General features: G+C 53.8%; 8 protein-coding genes across 8 annotated transcripts; all 8 read left to right on the forward strand.

The window, feature by feature from the left end:
- Window positions 1-59: 59 nt before the first annotated feature.
- PC9H_006989 (uncharacterized protein) lies at window positions 60-1,340 on the forward strand (the record flags this gene model as incomplete). Its single annotated transcript, XM_036776526.1, has 5 exons — window positions 60-180; window positions 240-578; window positions 638-911; window positions 976-1,213; window positions 1,305-1,340. The coding sequence occupies 5 exons, from the start codon at window positions 60-62 to the stop codon at window positions 1,338-1,340; spliced, it is 1,008 nt and encodes a 335-aa protein (XP_036630146.1).
- A 171-nt stretch (window positions 1,341-1,511) lies between these two features.
- Window positions 1,512-3,310, forward strand: PC9H_006990 (uncharacterized protein; the record flags this gene model as incomplete). Its single annotated transcript, XM_036776527.1, has 4 exons — window positions 1,512-1,677; window positions 1,730-2,125; window positions 2,185-2,676; window positions 2,727-3,310. 4 exons carry the CDS (start codon window positions 1,512-1,514, stop codon window positions 3,308-3,310), a joined length of 1,638 nt encoding a protein of 545 aa, XP_036630147.1.
- Window positions 3,311-3,977: 667 nt separating this feature from the next.
- On the forward strand, window positions 3,978-5,030 carry PC9H_006991 (uncharacterized protein; the record flags this gene model as incomplete). The annotated part of the gene is made up of 6 exons (XM_036776528.1): window positions 3,978-4,006; window positions 4,062-4,075; window positions 4,138-4,297; window positions 4,350-4,551; window positions 4,605-4,715; window positions 4,776-5,030. 6 exons carry the CDS (start codon window positions 3,978-3,980, stop codon window positions 5,028-5,030), a joined length of 771 nt encoding a protein of 256 aa, XP_036630148.1.
- Window positions 5,031-6,675: 1,645 nt separating this feature from the next.
- PC9H_006992 (uncharacterized protein) lies at window positions 6,676-8,379 on the forward strand (the record flags this gene model as incomplete). The annotated part of the gene is made up of 8 exons (XM_036776529.1): window positions 6,676-6,846; window positions 6,904-7,266; window positions 7,356-7,396; window positions 7,444-7,544; window positions 7,607-7,672; window positions 7,735-7,773; window positions 7,829-8,133; window positions 8,278-8,379. 8 exons carry the CDS (start codon window positions 6,676-6,678, stop codon window positions 8,377-8,379), a joined length of 1,188 nt encoding a protein of 395 aa, XP_036630149.1.
- Window positions 8,380-9,753: 1,374 nt separating this feature from the next.
- PC9H_006993 (uncharacterized protein) lies at window positions 9,754-11,410 on the forward strand (the record flags this gene model as incomplete). The annotated part of the gene is made up of 7 exons (XM_036776530.1): window positions 9,754-9,814; window positions 9,986-10,093; window positions 10,212-10,426; window positions 10,493-10,647; window positions 10,775-10,922; window positions 11,186-11,282; window positions 11,370-11,410. 7 exons carry the CDS (start codon window positions 9,754-9,756, stop codon window positions 11,408-11,410), a joined length of 825 nt encoding a protein of 274 aa, XP_036630150.1.
- A 3,677-nt stretch (window positions 11,411-15,087) lies between these two features.
- On the forward strand, window positions 15,088-15,582 carry PC9H_006994 (uncharacterized protein; the record flags this gene model as incomplete). Its single annotated transcript, XM_036776531.1, has 3 exons — window positions 15,088-15,165; window positions 15,227-15,328; window positions 15,385-15,582. 3 exons carry the CDS (start codon window positions 15,088-15,090, stop codon window positions 15,580-15,582), a joined length of 378 nt encoding a protein of 125 aa, XP_036630151.1.
- A 29-nt stretch (window positions 15,583-15,611) lies between these two features.
- Window positions 15,612-16,611, forward strand: PC9H_006995 (uncharacterized protein; the record flags this gene model as incomplete). Its single annotated transcript, XM_036776532.1, has 3 exons — window positions 15,612-15,619; window positions 15,673-16,206; window positions 16,419-16,611. The coding sequence occupies 3 exons, from the start codon at window positions 15,612-15,614 to the stop codon at window positions 16,609-16,611; spliced, it is 735 nt and encodes a 244-aa protein (XP_036630152.1).
- A 996-nt stretch (window positions 16,612-17,607) lies between these two features.
- On the forward strand, window positions 17,608-21,449 carry SEC26 (coatomer subunit beta; the record flags this gene model as incomplete). The annotated part of the gene is made up of 18 exons (XM_036776533.1): window positions 17,608-17,769; window positions 17,827-17,966; window positions 18,017-18,038; window positions 18,090-18,491; window positions 18,545-18,656; window positions 18,713-18,860; window positions 18,911-19,040; window positions 19,099-19,247; window positions 19,312-19,709; window positions 19,766-19,887; window positions 19,950-20,144; window positions 20,203-20,316; window positions 20,371-20,458; window positions 20,517-20,866; window positions 20,921-20,982; window positions 21,041-21,165; window positions 21,241-21,363; window positions 21,418-21,449. 18 exons carry the CDS (start codon window positions 17,608-17,610, stop codon window positions 21,447-21,449), a joined length of 2,874 nt encoding a protein of 957 aa, XP_036630153.1.
- Window positions 21,450-21,991: the final 542 nt, after the last annotated feature.

Raw genomic sequence — 21,991 nt, forward strand, 5'->3', positions numbered from 1 at the left:
CAGCGCATGAGAAAGTGTCGCCAGCCCGATGCCACGGTAGTTCCTCCCTCATGTCGTCCATGTCCTCGTCTTTGAGCCTGCAGGACGGGAGCCATCTGTCCTATACGGACAGCGGGCCCGTACCCAACTCGATGACATACACGACCGTGATACTCATCCACGGAGCTGCGGTGAATGGGCGTATGTATTAACGCTGTACGACCCCCTCCTGTTTCTCGCGAATTCTAATCGAGATTTAGAAACCTTCGAACGCCTCCACCCTCTGGCGGCAAGCTATAATCTTCGCACAGTAGCGCTGAACCGCACCGAATATCCTGGATCGGCCAGGTATACGGATACCGAGCTGGAGGAGCTGAGACATGGGGACACTAAGTTCTTGGAGAGGACAGCCGTTCGGATCGCATTCTTCATCGCAGCGTATATCCGGGAGACAGGGATACCTGAGGAAGGTGGCGTTGTCGTAGTGGGTTGGTCTATTGGAACGGTGTCAGCGATGGCACCGTTCTCTTTCCCCGAAGCTATCCCGCTGGAGACCTATCACTTGCTGGATAGATACGTGAGGCGACTGGTCTTGTACGGTGAGTAGACGATATGAATGACAACGGATTAGCACTTACCTTGATTTGTGACACGTGAGATCCACCACACCTCGCTTTCGGATTGGAGCTGCCCGCGGATACGGTCTTGCATGATCCATGGGGTGACGCAACGACGAAGAGTCCGGAAGAAGTGTTCGAGACCTTCAAGTTCTGGGTGAGCTCGTATTTCGAGGTGCCGGAGGGGTGGGGTGGATCCATCAACGAGCTAGACTCGCGCAAAAGGACCGAGCGCACGACGGTGGATTCCTGGTCCCAGGAGGAACACGACCGGTTCTTCAGCCAGGATGGAGCTGCTAGGGCGGAGCTGCATTGGTATGTAGCCGATATCGGCGTGGTACGAAATCGGAGTACTCACCATTTGCCAACTGAATGCTAGGTTCTCCGAGGCGATGCAGAAGTCCATCAATCGGATGGCGACGAGCTGTCTCTTCGACGAGTGCACGACCGGGAGGTACTTCTTCAATTTGAGCGTGGTGTATATAGCGTGTGGTAGATCGCCGTGGCATACGATCTGGGCGGCCCATCGAATCAAGGAGATCCACGACGAATGCGTACTCCGCCGTATAAGACCCCGGCCCATGGAATTCGTGGCGATTCCTGATGGCAATCATTTTGTGAGTATGGCGTATGGAAATACAGCAAAGAGATTGATGCACACGTCCATCTAGGTCCACTGGGACGACCCACATGCCTTTCTACGAGCAGTACAGAGCTAGGTCGGAAGTAAACTATCGGGGCTGATCGCGTAACACGTAATTGTAAATCAATTCAATGAAAGAAAATAGACGGGCGCTTCCTGATTCATGTCCGCTTCGACTGGAGTGCCAGGGGCGAGACCCTCCGACATTTGCGCTGTTCTGACATTCACAACAACATGTTCTCCACAGCTTTCTCCACGTTCGCCATGTAAAAATGCCCTCCTCGGGCCTCGCCGTCCTTGTCGACAACACAGACGCCAACTTCACTTTCAATTCGCCGTGGTCGCTGTCCTTGCCAGAGCCCATCTGGGTAAACGAGACATATACGGTCTACAGCTCGTTCGGGGAGGGCAATGGGTCATTGGGATACGGGTTTGAAGGTGAGTACTGCTTGCGATTAGTACGTGTCGAGATATTATAATGTCGACTCAGGAACTGCGATCGCGTTCTACGGCCATGCTGACGGCCAGCTGGTAGCATCCATTGACGGAGCATCGCCAACTTATCACCCACCTGGCCTACAGTTCCAGATATATCAACAGTGGTTCAACTTCGCTGATTTAGCCGATACGTATCACGACATCACACTGGATTTCAGCACGAATGTTTACTTTGATTACGCCGTCATTTCAGCTGGACAGTCAACACCTCTGCGGGGGTGCAGCATCCTCGTCGACGATAGCGACGCCGCAATGAATTACACGGGGGCTTGGAGCGAGCAGTCTGACCAGATGTTCGCTACTGGAGACGGGCTGCAGCAAATACCACACGGAAAGTCCGTTCATCGAAGCACGAAAGCCGGGGACTACGTGCTTCTCCAGTTCACCGGTACGTCTACGCATCTCCTTCTAATTGCCGTGACATATCTCACCAAGTCTCGCCCGTAGGTTCGTCGATTTCTGTCTACGGCATTGTGCAATGGCAGAACCCCGGGCGCATCTCGACAGCTTACACCCTCGACGGCTCCGCCTCCCCGCAGACGACTACAATCTCCTCAGACGGGCAGCGCAACCCATACACCGATCAGCCCAACTACCTCTTCTACCACGCCGACCTCGCGCCAGGCAACCACACCCTCGTCATCACCGTCACCGAAATCACCGACCAGCAATCCTTCCTCCTCGACTACATCCTCTACACCGCGGCCTTCGACAGCCTCGCAGCAATGCCGGCTCTGACGCCAAGTGACATCCACCCGTGGACGCCTCCGCGCATAGTGAGAGCGAAGAAGCCGTTCCCCAAAGGCGCGATCGCGGGCGCTGCTGTAGGTGCTGCAGTGTTGCTCGCGCTCGTCGTGTTCCTCGTGTACCGCATGGGAAGACGCAGACGCCCGAAATCGTCTGGCGAACGCCCTGAGATCGACCCGCTACCAGAACCAGGTGAATACATCGTCCATCGCGACCCTCATCATCTAACTGATCCTGCGCAGTGGTACGGCCGTTCGATCCGCCGTCCTACACGCCCGCGCCTATGATCTCGCTTTACCAGCCTTCGCATACTGACGTTGGCGCCTCCTCGGTTGGGAGATATGCGTATCCCGCAGGGAGCTCTGTCGCAGACACTTCGTCGTCGTCATCACATCCACCCGCGGCGCCCACCACGCCCACCGTCCTACTCCCCCATCCCCAGCACTATTCTCCATACCTCAGGCCCTTATCGCAATCTCCTGCATCTCCTCCCGCCTTAACTTCTCCCTCCGCGTCGTCGTCGGAGCCGTCCATACCCCTCGATGCGCTTGATCGCCCCGATCGGGTACATTCACGTTCGCCGATATCCGAGAAACGGTCGTCCAGGTCTGAGAAGCGCGCCCGGGAGAGCGTGGTCGTGCACCAGACGCACCATCCCCACGGCTCGCGCCTCTCAGCCAGCAGATCCCATTCCGACCTTGCCCACAACCCTCGCGCGCGCCAATCCTCAGGCCAGTCGCATCAGGCGCCTCATATCTACGGGTACGGTTCTGGGCCCCACGAAATTCAGATGTCGCCCACGGACGTAAACATATATCGTGCTTAATTTAAGAATTCAAAGCGTAGCCTTTCGAACTTACTGCCTCTGCCATGGTTCTTCGTAACCTATTATTTAGTTGATACGATATGAACTCAGAATAATAACGGTTACGCGACTTACAGAGATTGGTGAAAGGTTCCACGGGGGATCACGTACTCCATATACTGATCCTGATGTTAGGTCGAGCACCTTAATGTCGACAAACACGCGCGGAACTAGACCAGTTGCTCAGACTGGAGCGCGCCAGCTTAGCACGGCATCCAACCTATTCATCGACCACAGCTGAACCTCCAAGTCGAACCCCCTTCTCATAACTCGATGCGTGTCTGCACCAATCCTAGGTTCTGGCGTGGCCATACGACACGCTCCCAGAAATCGTGCTTGGTTCCAGGCCAGGCTGAGGTCGTTGTACTGACACGGTGGTGGTCACGATATTCAGCCCTGCCCTGGACGAGCCTCGATCTTCGGGGCTGGCTGCTTCAACGCCACTCCGCCAAGACGCGTGTTGAATGTGCGAGGGAGCTCGACGGATTTCCCGATCCGATGTACAAATAGACGGCTACATCGCGGTGGATCCAGTCGCTGTACGATATGCCCAGCACCACACTGGCTTGCCTTAAGTATAGGACAAGTACAAGATGACGCACCGCTACCTCTTTCCATACCACTAGAAATGTCAGATGAAGATCATCAGCGCTATCTGTGAGTAGCTTGAATCCGCTCAGGCCTTTCGAATATCTCTCATCCGTCCCCCCAGTATATATATTGAAGGTACTTCGTTCAGAACGACTCTCGTCCGAGCATCGTGGCAGCTTACGCACCTGGGTTTCCAGCTATTCGAATACGGGTGAAGTCCCCAGATCTCAATCATGCCAACCAACAGGCGGGATATCCCACTTGTGTAACTATCTCACTGAAAGTCGGTGGTGAGACCCGGGACGAGAAGGGGAACTGGCGGTGGATGGACTCGAACTGGGTTCTACGGTCACCTGTGTGAGTTTGTTACACGATGTGCTAATGCTCCTCATGAGATCGACATCCACAGTGAAATATGCCCGAACGACAGGGCATTAGTTGAGATTCGACCGGGGCATCCGGGGAGCACCGACTCGGAAGTTCTGGCTTCAGTAACGTTCAAAGACATAATGGCGGCTGTGAGGAGTCGAGAGCAAACTAACGTAGAGTTCCAGCAGGAACACCGACTCGCTACAATTACCATATGTTTCAGAGTCTGCGATGGATGTATTGTCAGTTGCAATGCATCTTTCCTTCGAGCAGCGGTTGCTTACGTTTGAAACAGACATCAAAGGGGCGCGCAGACGACGCAAAACCTATCCGACGAAGGGACACCCTTAAAACCCGGCTCCCTGGGCATCTCGATATCGATAAGCCTCTGAAGCATAACGAGCGGGTGAGTTCTTCCACCATACCAGTAATACGAGAGGTGAGCACTGAGAGGGTAGCGCTATAGCATGCCTCGTCCTTGGATTACTGGACGTCGGTGATCCACGATGGAATGGACAGTATGTTGCATTCTGGATGGGAATGGGGGGAATCATCGCCGTTACATCTCCCTGGTCCTGGCGCGGGAATTCCTGAGGTATCGCGGCGCTGGGAGGACCCAGCGCGGAATGTATCTCCCTACGTCAGGTCAGACCCCGAACCGTCCGATACGGGGAGGATCGAGTATACAGTCGTGGGTACCAGCAGGCCGAAGCCTCGATGACTCGCGTTAAACCGACAAGGACTTCTGGTGGCCAGTGGTTCGCAGATATGAGGACTGTGACCGCTGTAATTCAGTACAGGCTCCTCTCTGTTACCAAAGTTATACGAAGTCGCTTAGTTGGCGTATAACTACTCAATATGGGCATTATATAAGTTAGTTCGCTATAAAGGGCGTACCAGGAAAACAGGGATTGAGAGAGCCGAGCCGATATTCCAGAATGGAACAGAGTATTGGAGGCGAAAAGGGGGGAGCTCCTCGTGAGGCGTTGGAACCGCAGAGAGAGCGCATAAACCCCCTTGAGTATATAGAGTTCGAGTCGGCCTGCAGGATAGTACATTCATCGAGGTGACGAAGGGAAACGTAAGGACGCAGCGGTGGCTTGGAAACGACGTCCTGACGCTCTTCACTATACACCCTGAGAGGGAGAGTCTTCAAAGGGTGACATAGAGCCCCAATCATTGCGCCTAGGATGCACCATGGTTGGCAGTCGTTAGCGTAATTGGGTGTAGAAGTTATATAGCTGTTCACCTGAAACTCGAATTACTCATCACACAACATCCCTCCCATTAGCAATGCTGCATATTGATTGTGTACCACTTCATAGATAGTGCAGGTACCATCTCAGAAATTGAGCCTTTGAATGATAATTCGACACTCACTGCGACCTATTCCTCGTTGGGCTCACAATACAGCCTCTTTTTGGTTGAGAGTATGGTAGTCAGTCCCTGTGGAGCCGACGTGCAACGCGCCGACTTTGCAAAACCAATCATTTCTACAAAAATCGAACGAGGGTGATGTGAGTCGGAGATCATGAAACCTGTGAGCATCGTCTTAACGCTACCGTCTCATTACACGTACTTAGATCGCGCTACGCGTAGGCTGTAACGTGTTCTGACGACGTTGCAGACAGAGGGAGTCAAAACCAGAATTATCTGTTTGGGTCGAACAAACAGCTGGATGAGATGTAACTAGCGCCCGATGCGTGTTCCAGCTCCGCCACCACTGTCGCCGCTGTCTGCAAACTCGCCGCATCGTGTAGATCGCGTCTCTTCAGGCAGACATCTTGTTGATGACGGTTGTTGATGAAGGTCTGCTCTACCTTTGATGTGCGGTCGATATTCCCGCTAAAGAAATATGAAATACTCGCTGAGTCGTGCGTTTCCTTTTCCACAATGAGGACACCCATATTTGACCCAGATTGGTAACACTTGCCATAGTTCCATAAATTGGGGAAAAGTAACCATGCTAGCTAGTTATCTCCCCGCTCGAATCCCTTCTACATATCAGGCCAACCGAATCCCTCAAGGCGGGACGTCGTTCGACATGGATGTCGTTGACGCCGTGTGTAGTTTTATGCCAGTAGTGCTATTACCCGTGTCGTGCAAAGGTATCCATCAGCTGGTGAAGCGAGAATACTCGTTCAATGGTAGTCCGCTCTACTGATATACCGAACGACATCTTGCTAGGTTTTGCGGTAACAATAGAAGAAGCCACGCTCAGCGCTAGGCCGCTACATCAATATATCACGTCAGATACATACTACAGAAAGGTAGTCAGGAATAAAAGCTACATCTGCACCCCTTGCCCTCACGAACGGGAAGGTCAACATTTTCCAGGCGACGCTCACTCCCTGGCTTGGTTCAACATGAAGGCCGCAACACCCGGAACGCGCCTATCGCTATACTTCGTCATTGTGGCCACACTTCTCATTGTCGGTATTGCTGCAGCCAACGACTGGTCCAAGCCTTGCTTCAATGGCGAACGCATGTACGACTTGCTAAAGCATAGTAATTCTGGCTTGGGTGTTCTCAAGATCGTAAGTACAACGACAAATGCTCTTGCTGCGTACTCCCCTTGAATGCTACCACCATAGGCTGGCTCCCCGAAGTCCATCGCACTAGCGCCGCCTTTTGAGGCGGTCAAAAACCTTCCCGGTTTGTTGGAAAACGCTGCCCACTTCGAATTCAATCCCAAAGTCGAGATTGCGCCTGTCTCGTTCAATGGGACTGCGACCTTGGTCGACTACAATCCGAAAGGTTGCTCAGGAAGCGGGGGTCCTGGGGGTGTCATCGCAGGAGAGCTCCAGGCGGACATTGCTGGTACTGGCGGGGGGAATGCCAGAGCGGGAGACATCATCGACGGCTCGATAGTACCACCAAATATCAAAGATGTCGCTGCGTTTGCTGGACTCTCGTTCGATGTCGACGCTCAGGTGACTATCAAGGGTGCAGTGTTCGTGAGTTTCGTCTGTGTTTACTTGGTCACTTCCGTTGCTCATGTGTCATCCCAGGGAGGGTACGACTCAGGTAGAATTCCCATTATCAGTTTATCAAACCCGTGGGGCTTCCTGGTTTCTCCATCCCCGGGTGAGTGCGCAGCTGTTGTCCCCCGTTCGCCTTTTCAGTCCTTCCAGCATTCCTATTGGCTCAATGGTCGAACTCCAAGGGCAAGCAAAGGCGGCTTTGGATATGAAAATTGATTCCGTCGTGCATCTTGCATACAAGGTTGAGGACCGTAAGTTTCCTGTGGTTTCATTCCCTTTCCAATATTCCAACGACTAACAAAGGACATACTAGTCGAGCTTTGGTACCCTGCCTCTCGAAAGAATGCCACGGAGAAGGGCATCAGAACCAAGGAGTCTCGTATGTATCTACTCCATGGATGGCTAACAATGTTTGTGCTGACAATCGATCACTAAATTCAGCTCTCAAACTCAAGGCTAGTGCTAAAGACGAAGCGAAAGGTTCGTGACTCGTCTTATCACGACATGACAGCATCTGAATCCCGGATATCTGCAGGGTACATCGAAGGACATCTCATCCCCGTTCTCAAACTTGGTTTCGATGGGTTTGGTACAGGAGTTTCTGTGCATCTCGAGGCTGACGCCTTCGCTCGCGTCAGTCTTGAGGTCGAAGCTCATGCTACCGCGAAATCATGCTACCGCGAAAGTACCGCGCCTGCTGACCCTGTGCACCCAGAGAAAGGGAAGAGAGAGGTCTATACCCCGCCCTACGGCCGCCGGGCCTGCAATGAGCTCGCCCTCCGGGACACCGACGTCGATGTTCACGGGAGCGCCAAGGGTGGGCTCAGTGGTTGTGTTTGGGTGCGTGCGTGGATGCGGAATTGGAACCCAATTTCGATGCGAAGGCCGATTTGTAGACATCCACCTCTTGTTCACATGTTCTCCGGCGGTGCATCAGCGGGGTAGACGCCATTTCGGGACAATATGTTTACCTCTTCACTATAGGCCTGCTTCACTGCGGGCACGAAATCCGCCAGTCACCGCGCACTCGAAATTGGACCCATCGACCCTCAAAGGGAGATTGAAAGCGCATCAATTGAAATGTGACGCAGAGCCTAGAGACTTAGATGGAATACTAGATGAGAAGGTGAGTCCTCAAACGTGAGTTCAATTCATATTTGCATTCATAGACCGAAGAGGTCTCTTATGCGATAGAATCGAATCGGGCTGGGGATCGTATTTGGGCAAGCGTGGCTGGAGGCGAGCACGGTGGAAAAAGTCTTGTGCCGCGCTCGACGTGCATACGAACGGGTGAAATTTAGAATCGAATTTCTATCAGTTGGTATACGATAGACACCATGACGGGCGAATTATCCAAATCAAATGGTGATACTATAAGTACTTAGTTTCTATCTCCGAGGTCTACTCCAGGAGCGTTCACAGCGTTTATAGTCGACTCGGCCGGTACATAATGATGGGACGGAGGGAGCTGCCGTGTTCATGATCCTACATATTTGTTTATCAGACGTCAAGAGCGAGTTCAAGAACCGACGAGTAACGCACGGTGCCCCTTACTTATATTGCCATCGCATCCAAAGCCAATATGGACGGCGTAGCTGCTGGAAACAATCTCTTCTGCTTCCATTGTCGAACATGCGTGTTAATTTTGCGCGACGCTGAACCGACGGAAGGTCGTTTTCTTACGGCGAACACGACCGATTGACCCTTGCACTTAGCATGCGTTACATCGCAAAGAGAATGTCTGTCACCACCTGGTAAGATGAACGTTAATTACAGAGTTCCCTGACATCCACGACGAACCTAAGTAGGGCCGCCTTGCATTGCGAAGGAGTATCCCTGCATGAACAAGCTCTCGTTAGCTTCGGAGCACTATTCTCAACAGAAGCGACAGGCGTCTGTCTCGTTAGCGAGCGAATGCACCACATGTCTGCCTGTCGATGGTACACGGAGGAACGAGGACATGGAAGAAAAATTTCAAGGATGAGAGCACCAAGTTCTGATCACGATCGGTCCGGACGATCGTTGTTAAGCGTCAAGCGCCCAGTTGCTACGGGCCATCATGATAATACCAGGAATTCGCTGCACTTGTACCGCACACAGCATTTGGTCACTGCTCCTCATCGTTCCCCCCGTGCTCGTCCCCCTCAAAAGTACGCCTCCGGCAGGCCAGGCTCTACCTCAAAGACGGTCGCTCATATCGAATCCGATAAGATAACTCGTCTATTGTTTGATCAGGTCCCAGTGGCCACGTGTTACCAGGCCACCGCATTTCCACGCCCTCTCAACTGAGCTTGGACGGTGTGGTCTTCGTTCCCCCACCTTCGTTCTCCCAGATATCCTTCCCTTCGTTCACGACCCCCCCACCTCCCCCTCCTCCACCCCTCTGTACTACATTCCACAACGAAAACGACCACCCTGTAGAATCCATACCCCAAGCGAAAAGACGGAGAAAAGCATACGATGTCGACGCGGTTTGGCGATTTCAAACCGCTATGCTCCGAGACGCCCAGTTATCCGTGGTGTAATCTATTTTATCACCAAGTGCGTCGTTTCCGATCTCGTTTTCGTCTTGGAATGAACTGACGGGGCGTTCAGCTACAATCACACTCCCCCTCCACGCTCCGGGGTCTATCGTCCCCCTCTTCTTCTGCGCCCGTCGGGATCGACCCAACATGCGGAATCCAGCGCGCAGGCCAAAACGGATCGCTGGGGAACATCGCAAATGTCATAGTGTGTGGGCTTAGCGTATTCGCAGTCGGAGCCTTGATGTTTCTGGTGAGCCGGCGCAAGGCTGCTGTTGGTGCGTCGACCTCCGTTTTTCTCCAAAACCAGCCGTTCCTCTCCCCATTTTCCGTCGTTTCGGCGATGTTTACGTTTACACAATGGCTGAGCGCTGATCACTCTCGCTCGCCCGGTAGGCCGCGTTGAATTCCGTATATTCCTGGGGCTCTACGCGCTTTCGCTGCCCTTCCAGCTCCTCACGACGGGCTCGCTGCTCGAGCAAGGTTCTACGGCGTTGACAGTGCTGACCGCTATCCATGCGGGGATCGTAGCGGCCCTCTTCTGGATGCTGGTCGGAAATGCGTTGATCTCGTTTCAGCTAGTGGACGATGGGACCATGGCCAGCGTTGTTGTGAGTCCCCTTGCCCCTTGCCTGTCCAATCCACGAAACTGACACGCCGACCCCGATCATCTACAGCCGTTCTCCATCCTCGCGCTCGCATTCTTCGCAGCGACGACCTACATTTCCCTCGATGTGGCCTTCTCGTTCACTGCTGCGTTCGGCCCGAGCAATCCCCCCGACGCCCTCGCAAGTATACCGCTGTTCGTTCTTACCTCGATCTGGCCCGGCGCGTGAGTGTTCAGGCGACTCGACTCGCCTGTCTCTTCTCCCTCCCTCCCTACCTCCCTCCCTACCTCCCTCCCTCCCGTCCCTACCGTCTTGCGGCCCGTGGCTGATCAACCCCCCTCTATTCTACAGCGCAACCATCATTTACTTCGTCTTGATGACCTACGTCGTCCTCCGTATCCTCAACGAGATACGCCCCCTCTGGTACTACGTCTTGGCATTCGTGCTCTTCGTACTCGCGCAGCTAGCGTGGTTCTTGCTGGGCAAGGTCGTTTGTAGGGTGAGTCGCCCCGTCCATTCTGTCGATAGATGCGATGCGATGCGATGGTAGACGACTTTCGTTGATCTGCTGATCTACCTTGACTTTGCGGACGCTGAACTACCACGGACATGGACATTCCGTCCGCCTTTCCGTTTACCATCCATTTCATATTGTCGACTTTCGTATATCGCATCTTTCTTTCTACCTAGCATCGTCTTCTCTCTTTCCCCCGTTTGCGTTCGTGATTACCACCATGATAACCCAACTAATGCGTCCTACAGGGATCCTCGTCCAGAATCGACGGCTCCTTCATCGCCACCATCCTCGAAACGGCGTCTGTAGGTATACTCTACCTCGCCTGGAGAAGCATCACAGAAGGTCCGTTCTCTGCTCTCCCATTCCCCATTTCCCATGCTTTGCTTTGCTTTACTAACGCTAACACTTGCCCAATCACGCCCCTTCTAGAATCTTGGGACGACCCGTACATGAATGATTATCCATACTGAATATAACCACGCCCGCTTACTTACTTACTACCCACCTTTGTACCTCTACGAATATGTGTTTCGCGACATACTCTGTTTTTACTGCCACCCATTCGCCTCGACGCCCCAACGCCCCTTTTGGACACTGCAGACATTTTGTATTGCTCGGGGGCGAATATATGGCGTGTGATTCGCGTCGCGATGAAGTCTGGCAACTGGCACGTCGGTGCTGTGCTGGCGCATCGATGTCGATCCTCAAGAACTCATGGCGCGTCAGCGATCGCACGGGAGGGGCTTCCTTGTAAGGGAGCCTCAATATCAATGGGCACCCCCCCTGGCGTAGTGCGCTTTCTTCAAGGAGGCGACGCACGCCGTGTTTCCAGACACGCAGACGACGATATCCGTTCACGGTTCACAATGCCCGCAGCCACTACCCGTTCAACACACTGCTCGTCAATGCCGAGGCTAACGGCGGGCGCGGGGACTGCTAGGCCAGCCCTCCTGCACCGCCGCATCCTCCAAACCATTGGGCGGCCGTTGTGCCACTTTGAGAACGATCTTGAGTTATTGAGTTCCGTGCGGCCGTTGTCGGTAAGTACCGTTGGCTTTATGGCCTTATCGCGACAGCGCCCTCCCAGTATGCTCTCGCCCGATTCAGATAGGTCATCAGCAGCTTGTCAGTTATGGAATTCTCCACCGCGATAACATATATGGGTGCGGGGAATATCATGATATCTGCGTCGCATACGCATACCCCTAGCGCGGGGCGAAGGGACTTGGAATTCGCGAGGAGTCCCGGAGGCCCCGATACTCTGAGGCGCGGCGTCCAGATGACCGTACCCTGATGTCAGCTAAACCCCAGGGGACCGTCCAATCCATGGCCAGAGAAAGGATTTCGTAGAACCCCCTCTTGTCCTAGGTCCATCTCGCCTCATCGTCCATACCTTCACCCCGCAACCCATCCTCGTCCAATCCTCCTTTCCCCCGTCCTCGACTCATATCACAGTCTATCCACGCATCCTCCGAACCCACCTTGCGGCGGAATACTCAACACCACCTCCCCCTCTCTCCAGAGCACACGTTCTGGGGCGTGTTTCTTCCCTTCAGCGAACGAGCCTCGCGAACAACCACCCGGTCCAACACACGCAATCGCAATTGCGTGAATCTCGAATCATTCCGAGTCGCCTGGGTATTCGCCTATACGGTTCTGCGCCTTCACGATCCTGCGCCGTTTCCTCCGAGACTCCGAGCTCCGAGACTCCGAAGACGACACGAACGCACTGTTTTCCTGTTTTCCGAGGACAAGGACGAGCGGAGCACCGTCACTATCAGGAAGTCGCACGACGAGCGACGGATCGTTCGGAGCTCTGCGCCTGCTCTCTGCCACTGCGCAATGTGCTCCTCCAACCAAAACCCAAAATCACTGCTCGCATTTACATAAGATCGCCAGATCCACCCAACACGGACTTGTCCCCGGAGCTATTGGTGAGCCCATGAGATGTAGTCGCCCCAGTCCATGAAAACTGTAAACTGTAAAGACGACGGCGCGGTGTCTTCGGCTCGGCTGCTCCCCTCCGCCCTTCCGCCCTCCGCCCACAGTCCCATAGTCCATAGTCCAGTCTTCCTGCGTCCGCGAACGAAGATGACACAATGACACCTCCACCTCCGCCTCCACCTCATCCAGATTCCAGATTCCAGATTCCAGGTCATCCAGGTCATGGACGCCACCGTTCAATGACAGTGATGTCAGTGATGTCAGTGAACGAGACGCAGACGCAAGCAGAGGGGGTTTGGGGCTTGGGGTTTGGGGGCATAGGTCTGGGGAGACGGAGACGACCAGATCCAGATCTAGAGACTGGACCGTGGACGCTGGGACGTTCGTGAATCTGTGAATCTGTGAATCTTCTTGTGCGAATCTTCTGGTGCGTTGAATCTATGCATCTACCGGAACGCTTTCGCTGGAGATCACCTACCCACGGACGCCTTGGGCCCAGGGGCTGAATATGAATATGGGACCCCCGACTGGAATTCCCTTCGGAGGTCTTGATTGCTTGATGGCTGAATGTTTGAATGCTTAAAAGCCTCGCAAGAACAGGAAATCCTTTCACATCATACACGGGGGCGTATCGCGTAATCGCGTAGTCGGCAAGGAGGCGCCTGAGGCCTGAATATTGAATATTGAACGGACGAACGGGCAGCAGGCGCCGAATCACCTCTCGTCCGCTCGACGCACACACACACACAGACGAACGTCTCCACAGCCGTTGTCAGCAGCCCATTAACGCCCGCTTAAAGCCTGGACAGCAATAACAATGACAATAGTGTCGGGTATGTGGCAGCTCTTGTGTCTCTGTGTGCGCGCGAGAGGCTTGCTAGAGTACTACACAGTGCGCTAGAGCGCTAGAGCGCCGGACTCTCGTGGTTCTACTTAGTACTTACTAGAGCCACGAAAGCCCGGAGAGGGGCTTTCAACTTTCGCACGTCTTGCGGCACGTCTTGCACGCGTCCATCCCGATCTCTTCTTCGTGCTGCCCAAAGTCCCCATCAGCGTGAGCTTGATACGCGGGTTGGCCCCGCCTGACAATGGACCGTGTTTCTGGATACGTCGAGTTTCAAGTTTCGAGTTTTCAGACCGGTCAGGCCTCAGGACGACTTGCGGTGTGCGGTGTGCGGTGTGCGGTGTTCCTGGGCATGGCGCGCGCACGGTTGCTTTGAGAGTCGGCGGGACCAAGTGCAGTGGGTCGCGGTCAGGTCGTATATTACGGCATATACGTCTACTGGGCTGGGGTGAATACGGCAATGGGCAATGGTGTAGGCCGTGCTAACCCGTTGGTTGACTCGTTATCCCATCGAAGTCCTACATTGTGTAATTCCGAACAACTTGGTTGGCGCGCGAAAGGACCGTCTTGTTCCCAGGCGACGCACGAGCGAACGAGGGGCCCCCGGATCGGGGCGGCCAGTGGTTGATATTGATGTACTGCCCGCTGCGACGCAGAGTCGTTCGAGCCGCAGAAGTGCTAGAAGTGCGAGGATGGAGCGCTGTGCGTACACTGTGCCTGAGGACAGCAGGAGGGAGGTATGACCATGCGAGTAATGATCAATGAGACGAGGCGGTGGGGCTCATCGAATACGTCGAGGCTTCGGTGTAATGCTCTCTGTTCCCCTATTTGAGAAAGATTTCTGGGAGACCAAAACGTACGACTATGAAGGTGCCCCAGCGTTGACGTGTGTGCTGTGACTCTGAACGGTGGTGACGTCAAGCTTCTGCGGATGCTATCGGTTCTACGGTATGCATCAGATCATCCTGGAGTGCATGGTTGGTTGGGTGACATCGAGGACTTGCCAAGTTAGCATGAGCTCGCGTCATTGTGTAAGTCGCGGGGGCTCGTTCTTAGATAGGTCCAGTTTAGCGCCCACCGATATGCTTATCATCTCCGATTTAAAAGTAGAAAATAAAAACAATTATCTAAATAAAAATAAGTTATAATTTATTTAGTTTAATTTTTATTTTCTTTTATTGAATGTGTTCATCAGCATCCACCTGGACGTCGTCCTTGCAACAGAAATAAACTCATTGTAGGTTGTTATACACGCGCCGTATCGCGCCCCTTCCTCCGTGGACTCGCTGCATCCAGTTCGCCATTGCGATACGCCATTCCGTGCCAGGCATCAAGCGAGCTGTTGAATTTCAAACTACAATGTTCTCTCAAGTGTACTCTAGCCCCTACAATCCTTGGTCCGAGACCACTCTGGATGTGATTGTGCCGCTTCCAACCGTGAGTAGTTAAGACAGGCGTCCGAGTCCCAGTGCTCGAAGCCTCAGATGCCGAAGAACAGACCTTGTCGCCCGTTCGAAAGCTCGTTGTCCTCGGTGTATTGTGCTCGGCCCAGTTCTTTGACATCTTCATCGCGAACGCTGTCGTTGTTTCATTGCCCTCGGTGAGAGCCACTTGTCAATGAATCCCCCATTCTGTTGCTAACGCTGCCCGAACTAGCTTGCCGAGGACCTCCACTTTACCCCTGGCGCTCTTCAATGGATACTCTCGGCGTACACACTCACCTTCGCGTCTTTCATGCTCATCGCCGGCAGTTTATCGGATATCTTCCACCCAAAACAAAACCCATATTCTGCCTCGGCTTCGCCTTTATCGCCATATTCAGCGCCCCAGTGGGGGCAAGCGTCCACCCCATAATGGCCATCGTCTTCCGTGCGCTGCAGGGAATGGGTATGTGCGCTCAGCGGGCTCCGGAATATGTTTCCTCGACATCGTTCGCGTGCGTAGGTGCTGCGATGAATGTCCCCTCCGCGATCGCCATGATACGGACAACACATATGCCCCGACCCGGTCGAGCGCAGCGCCGCGTACGCCGCATACGCTCTCGCCGGGACATCCCACTGCGGGTGCCGCGTGGCTCTTGTTGCCGACGCATACGATGCCTGCAAAGGCCCAGCGGCGTGGTGTTGATATACCAGGGGTCCTCGTGCTCACCTCGGGCTTGATCCTGTTCGTATACGCCATATCAGATCGCGCAGAATCTGGTATGTCCTCTCTCTCTCTCCTATCATTTCATTCGCTGGAGAACCGACCCTACCCTACCCAAGGCTGGGGATCGCCGCAAGTCGTGACGACACTGCTCCTCTCCGTCGTTGTGTTCGTCGTTGTTCTTCGCCATCGAGCGGATCGTGAAAAGCCCGGCATGGCCGCCCAAGACGTAGACGAACAGGAACTTCACGCCGCTGTTCTTCCATGCCTGGAGTCCCCATTGGTGGTGCCTCGGCTCTCGGCTCTCAACTCCAGCTTGTCAACGTCCTCATGGTGCGCCGCGCATCCGCGCAATCGTTTCCTTTGTCTTCCCATTGTATGTACTCACCCCAAGTCAAGTCATGAAAAAGGACCTTTGGCGCGACTCGCCGCGCATCGCCGCAGTGCGCTGCAGCCCAATGGGTGTCGCAGGCGGCGCCGCGTCGTTCCTCGCCGGGAAATATTTACGTCCCCCGCCTCAGCCCCAAGCATATCCTCGTGTGCAGCCCCGCCCTCATGGCTCTGGGCGCCGTACTCTTCGCGGTGGCCGGCGGGGCGAGGGCGGAGGCGCGGTACTGGTCGTATATCTTCTCCGGGATGGCTGTCAGCGTGTTTGGACTCGCGGGCGCGTACGTGGGGTGCACGGCGATGGTCATGGGCGGGGCGCGCAAGGGGAGGAGGGCGGCGTCGGCGCCGTGATGTATACGGCGTACCAGCGTACCAGGTGGGCGCGACGCTGGGCTTTGCTGGTGCGTGTGCTATTGCGATATATATATGGTGCTTGGGGCTCACGAAGATGTTGGGTGCGTTAGTTGTAGCGTCTATGACAGAGGGTGTGCGCGCGCGCCGCCCTGCAGACTCTGCGCCGCTTTTTGCGGGATATGCGGCGTCGGTTTGGGCCATGGCGGCGATGCCTGTCGTCGTGTTGTTCATCGCCCTGCTGTTGGTCAGGCCGTACTCTCCGACGCTTGCCACCATCGTACCACGTCTTTCCGTCATTCCGCGCAGGATTGCATATTGATCATCCGTAAGCAGTCAGTCGGTGTTTTAGATCACCCAGCGAGACCTACGCGTGCATTCAGCGGCCTGAGCGCGTATTATGTGCGCACAGGCGGGCCTCCACTTCGCGCATGGATGTGTACATGGAGTCATCCCTGTGCCCCATTTTATTTTTATGGTCCGCGATAACCGATAACCAGAGCTAGTTCGCTGCGTTTCATTATTTCAATATTTCTCCGTCGTAGGGTACACAGCATAGCAAAGGCAAAGAGGCAAAGTCATCTACAGTGTACTTTGTCCGCGAAAACATTGGGTATGCTCGTACTGTATACTGTATACTGTATATACGACGAGTTGCGGAAGGGTGGGTGGGTGTGGGTCGGGATGTAGGCTGCGCGCGAGTGTCGAGTGAATGGCTCGCGGATAGTACCTGCGTCAGGGATCAATTCAGTGTGAGGAGTTCGGTATGGAAATACTCACAGCGTGTTTCGTGGGTAAGTACTAGAAGCACTTCTACGTATCGGATTGACGAGAACATTTTGTCGGTTGGCCGTGGCCAAGAAGCGCCAGTGGTCTGTGGACCACTGACTAAAGGAAAGCTTTCGCACAATTAGAAATTTATTCCCACAATCAACTGGACCAAGCCACGTCCTCGTACGTGATCAATGATCATAACGTTCTCCCATTTCCACAACCATGTCAGGCCAGGAAGCCTCCTGCTACACCGTCGTCTACGAATCCGCGACTGAGACGCCTTCTGTGCAGGAACTGCGCGCTGGGCTCGAGAAGGGCACAGATGAAGTCAAACATGAGACATTGCGCAAGATCATTGTCTCGACGATCAATGGCAATCCTCAGGTACGTGTATGGGACTCCTACAACGGGAGTCAGAAGACAACGTTTTTCTCTCTGTAGCCGACGCTGCTGATGGCGATAATCCAATATGTACTGCCGTCGAAGAACAAGGCGCTCAAGAAGCTGCTGCATTTCTACTGGGAGGTCTGCCCTAAGTACGACGAGAATGGGAAGCTCAAGCAGGAGATGATTCTCGTGGTGTGAGTCAGAATCGCTATCATCATCAACAAACGCGCTGACCTCGGCAAAGTAATGCCATCCGTAACGACCTGGTGAGTTCCCTCTGTATATATGCTCTAAATCCCGCCTGAACGCGCCCAAAGCAACATCCAAACGAATACATACGCGGCTCAACGCTCCGTTTCCTCCAAAAGATCTCTAAAGACGCCGAACTCCTCGAACCCCTCGTCCCAATCTGCCGTTCGTGTCTCGAACACCGCCATTCCTACGTCCGGAAGAACGCTGTTTTCGCCATATACTCTATATACCGCGAGTTTGAGAACCTGATCCCCGACGCGCCGGAGCTGGTGCAGACGTTCCTCGCGGCCGAGACGGACCCGACGTGTAAACGCAACGCGCTGGAGTTTTTGGCCCATTGCTCGATGCCGAAGGCCGTGGAGTGGATATTGAGCGTGTACGACCAGATCTCGGCCCTCGATGAGCTCCTGCAGTTGAGCATAATAGAGGTCATTAGGTTGGACTGCAAGGACGATTCAGCTCATCGAGTGAGTACTCATTTGTTCTTCCTCCGGAGATTGGGATCTCATGACGCGCTCAGCCACGGTACATCCGATGCATCTTTGAGCTGCTGAATTCCTCGTCCCATGCCGTCAAGTACGAGGCCGCCACAACGCTGACTGCCTTGACCCAAAATCCTGCCGCTGTCAAAGGTCAAAATGTCGTGTCCTTCCTGACAGGCAGTCTACTGACCAACCTGTCTTTGCAGCCGCTGCCTCGTGCCTTATCAACCTCGTCGTCAAGGAATCCGACAACAATGTGAAGCTCATCGTCCTCGATCGCGTGGAAGCCCTTCGCTCAAAGCATGGCCACGTCCTCGACAGTATCATTATGGACGTTCTCCAAATCCTCTCCACGTGCGCGTTCCCTACTTTACTCTATGCTATCGCTGATTACCCTACTGTAGTGCTGACATGGAAGTTCGTCGGAAGGCGATTGGATTGGTGCTCAGCATGACGTCTAGCCGTAACGTCGAAGAGGTTGTCTTGTTCCTGAAGAAGCAGCTTCAGCGCACGCAGGAGCACGATTTCGAGAAGGTCAGGCGACTCTTCGTTCCATTTCATCCCATCCATGGACACCTAATCGACTTTACAGGCGCCGGAGTATCGCCAACTGTTGATCCAATCTATTCACGTTACTGCTATCAAGTTCTCAGAAGTTGCGGCCTCGGTCGTACACGCCCTGATGGACTTCTTGGGCGATTCCAACAACCCCTCCGCCCTCGATGTCGTCTCCTTCGTCCGGTTGGTCGCGTTTTCCTTCTCTTCACTTTCGCCTGAACTTACAATCCTGGTGTCGCGTATACAGCGAAGTCGTCGAGAAATTCCCGCATCTCCGGCCCACGATCACCGAGAAACTCATCTCCACCCTCCCCGATATCAAGTCCGGGAAAGTCTACCGCGGCATCCTCTGGATCCTCGGCGAGTATGTCGAGAACACGGCTGACATCGAGCGCGCGATGAAGGAGATACGGAAGGTGCTTGGGGAGATACCCATACTCGCGTCGGAGCAGCGGCTTTTGGACGAGGCTGTTGGAGCGGAGGGAGGGGACGAGGAGAAAGACGAGAAGGATAAGGAGAAGAAGGTGGATTCGCGCCCGAGGGTGCTCGCTGATGGGACGTACGCAACTGAGAGCGCATATACGACCAGCGCGTCGGCTGCGAAGTTGGAGGCTGTGAAAGCTGCTGCGAAGCCGCCGTTGAGAGGTACGTTTGCGCTCGCTAGCCTTTTGCGAACGGGAGCTGATGTTGGTGCCGCGAAGCTCTTATACTTGGTGGGGACTTCTTCACTGGCTCTGTACTTTCTGCCGCCCTGTCTAAATTGGTCCTGCGGTATGACGAGAAGACGAGCGATAAAATCGCGCTTAACTCTCTTCGCGCCGAGGTACGTATAGGCTACTCCCCTCTTCCCGCTTCGTTCTTTGTTTCTGACAGCCATCCTTTTAGGCCATGCTCATCATGGCGTCCATCATCCGCGTCGGCCAGTCCAAGTTTGTCACGGTGCAGATTGACGAGGACTCGCAAGAGCGGATCCTCAACTGCATCCAGACGCTGAGCGAGCTCGAGGAGAAACCGGCCGTGCATGATATCTTCCTGCACGACACGAAGGCGGCGTATTCGAAGATGTTGGTCGCGCAGGAGGTGCGTTTATCTATCTCCAGATTGGTGTAGTAATGGTTGCTGAGCGAGGGACGTGTAGAAGCGCGCTGCGGATAAGAAAGCTGCGGAGAGCGATAAGAAGACGATCGTGCAGGTTGATGATCTACTGTCGTTCCGCCAGTTCTCGCAAAAGGCGAATGAGGATGTTATTGATGTACGTTTGCCTTTACGTACCGCTCGTCGTGAATTCTGATCACTGTGTGATTAGGATGCTGAGGATCTTACTCGCGCAACGGGATCCGGGGAGGTTCAGGAAGACTTCATCTCTAACCTCAGCAAGATTGCGCAACTTACCGGTACGCGCTTCCCACTCTCCTGATTTTCCGACCATCTCATGGTGATGGGCTTGCGCAGGCTTCTCCGATCCTATCTACGCCGAAGCCTACGTCAAGATGCACGGCTTCGACATTCTGCTCGACGTCCTCCTCGTTAACCAGACCGCTAACACGCTCCAAAACCTCTGCCTCGACTTCGCCACGCTCGGCGACCTCAAGATCGTAGAGCGCCCTTCGGTCTTCACCATCGCCCCGCACGGTTTCCAGAGCATCAAGGCGACGATTAAGGTCTCGTCGACGGAGACTGGGGTCATTTTCGGAAGCATATTGTGGGAAGGCCCGAATATGTCGGAGGCCTGCGTGATTTTAAATGATATTCACGTCGATATCATGGATTATATCAAGCCAGCGTATTGTACGGAAGCTCAGGTATGTGTGACCCGTTTATGCTCGTTGCTTTGAGGTGCTAATGTCCGGTGTTAGTTCCGAAGCATGTGGACTGAGTTCGAGTGGGAGAACAGAGTGAATGTGAATAGCACGTTATCGTACGTCATCTCCTTCTCTGTCTCTGACGCGAAAAGTCCTAACGGCTGAATGGCAAAGAAATCCCCGCGATTATCTCAAATACGTGATGAGCGTCACGAATATGTCGTGCCTTACCCCCGAAGGCGCGCTGTCGGGAGATTGCGACTTCTTGTCAGCGAATATGTATGCTCGAAGTCTGTTCGGTACGCCACTATCCCTCTCCCATCATCATTTGACCGCGTTGTTGACTGGATATATTCGGTTTGTCGTACGTATAGGCGAGGACGCACTAGCGAATCTGAGCATCGAGCGAACGGAGAGCGGGGTTATTACTGGCCACGTACGGATACGGAGTAAGACGCAGGGAATCGCCCTGTCGCTGGGCGATCGAATTACTACGTGTGAGTATCATTTGACTTTGGATATTGCGAGCTTTGACTGACGCGAGTTCGTAGCCCAAAAAGAGAGCAAGCCATTAACAATATAGACTTGAATGGTGTTGGTTTGTAGATTTGCTAGACGTGCAGGAGCTTTGTGATCCACTGGTGATGTATACTCCATACTGTACTAGCATTTAAGTTTCTTCATGATACATTAGGATACGTCGTGCACGTCAGTAAACTAAATTCATTGATCTCCAAGTCCTCCCGTTCTTCATCGCGGGCAGTCACCGAGACAAACAGTTTACTAACGTTTCTAAGTCTGAATGCCCGGACTTTCGCGACCAAAATCACTCAGTCCAGAGCGAAACGCCTCCACCTGTGTGTTGTTCCTGTCAGCCGTGCATTCTTGTGCGTTACGTCTAACCTTACATCTACAGTCTACCTCAGCGATGCAATGGTTGACTGCACTGGCATTTTCTTGTTCTGCTATGTTCCTCATATGGCGGTTTGATCATATCATTACATTTCGCACTCTCCCTCGACCATACTCAATACTACATATACTTTTCCGATCCACCTGAGCGTACAATACGTTGAACACGAGCACCAAGTGGCCGAACAGCGCTATATATAGCCGATGAAATAA

This window comes from Pleurotus ostreatus, assembly GCF_014466165.1.
Source record: "Pleurotus ostreatus strain PC9 chromosome Unknown scaffold_5, whole genome shotgun sequence".
NCBI classification, from domain to species: Eukaryota; Fungi; Basidiomycota; class Agaricomycetes; order Agaricales; family Pleurotaceae; genus Pleurotus; species Pleurotus ostreatus.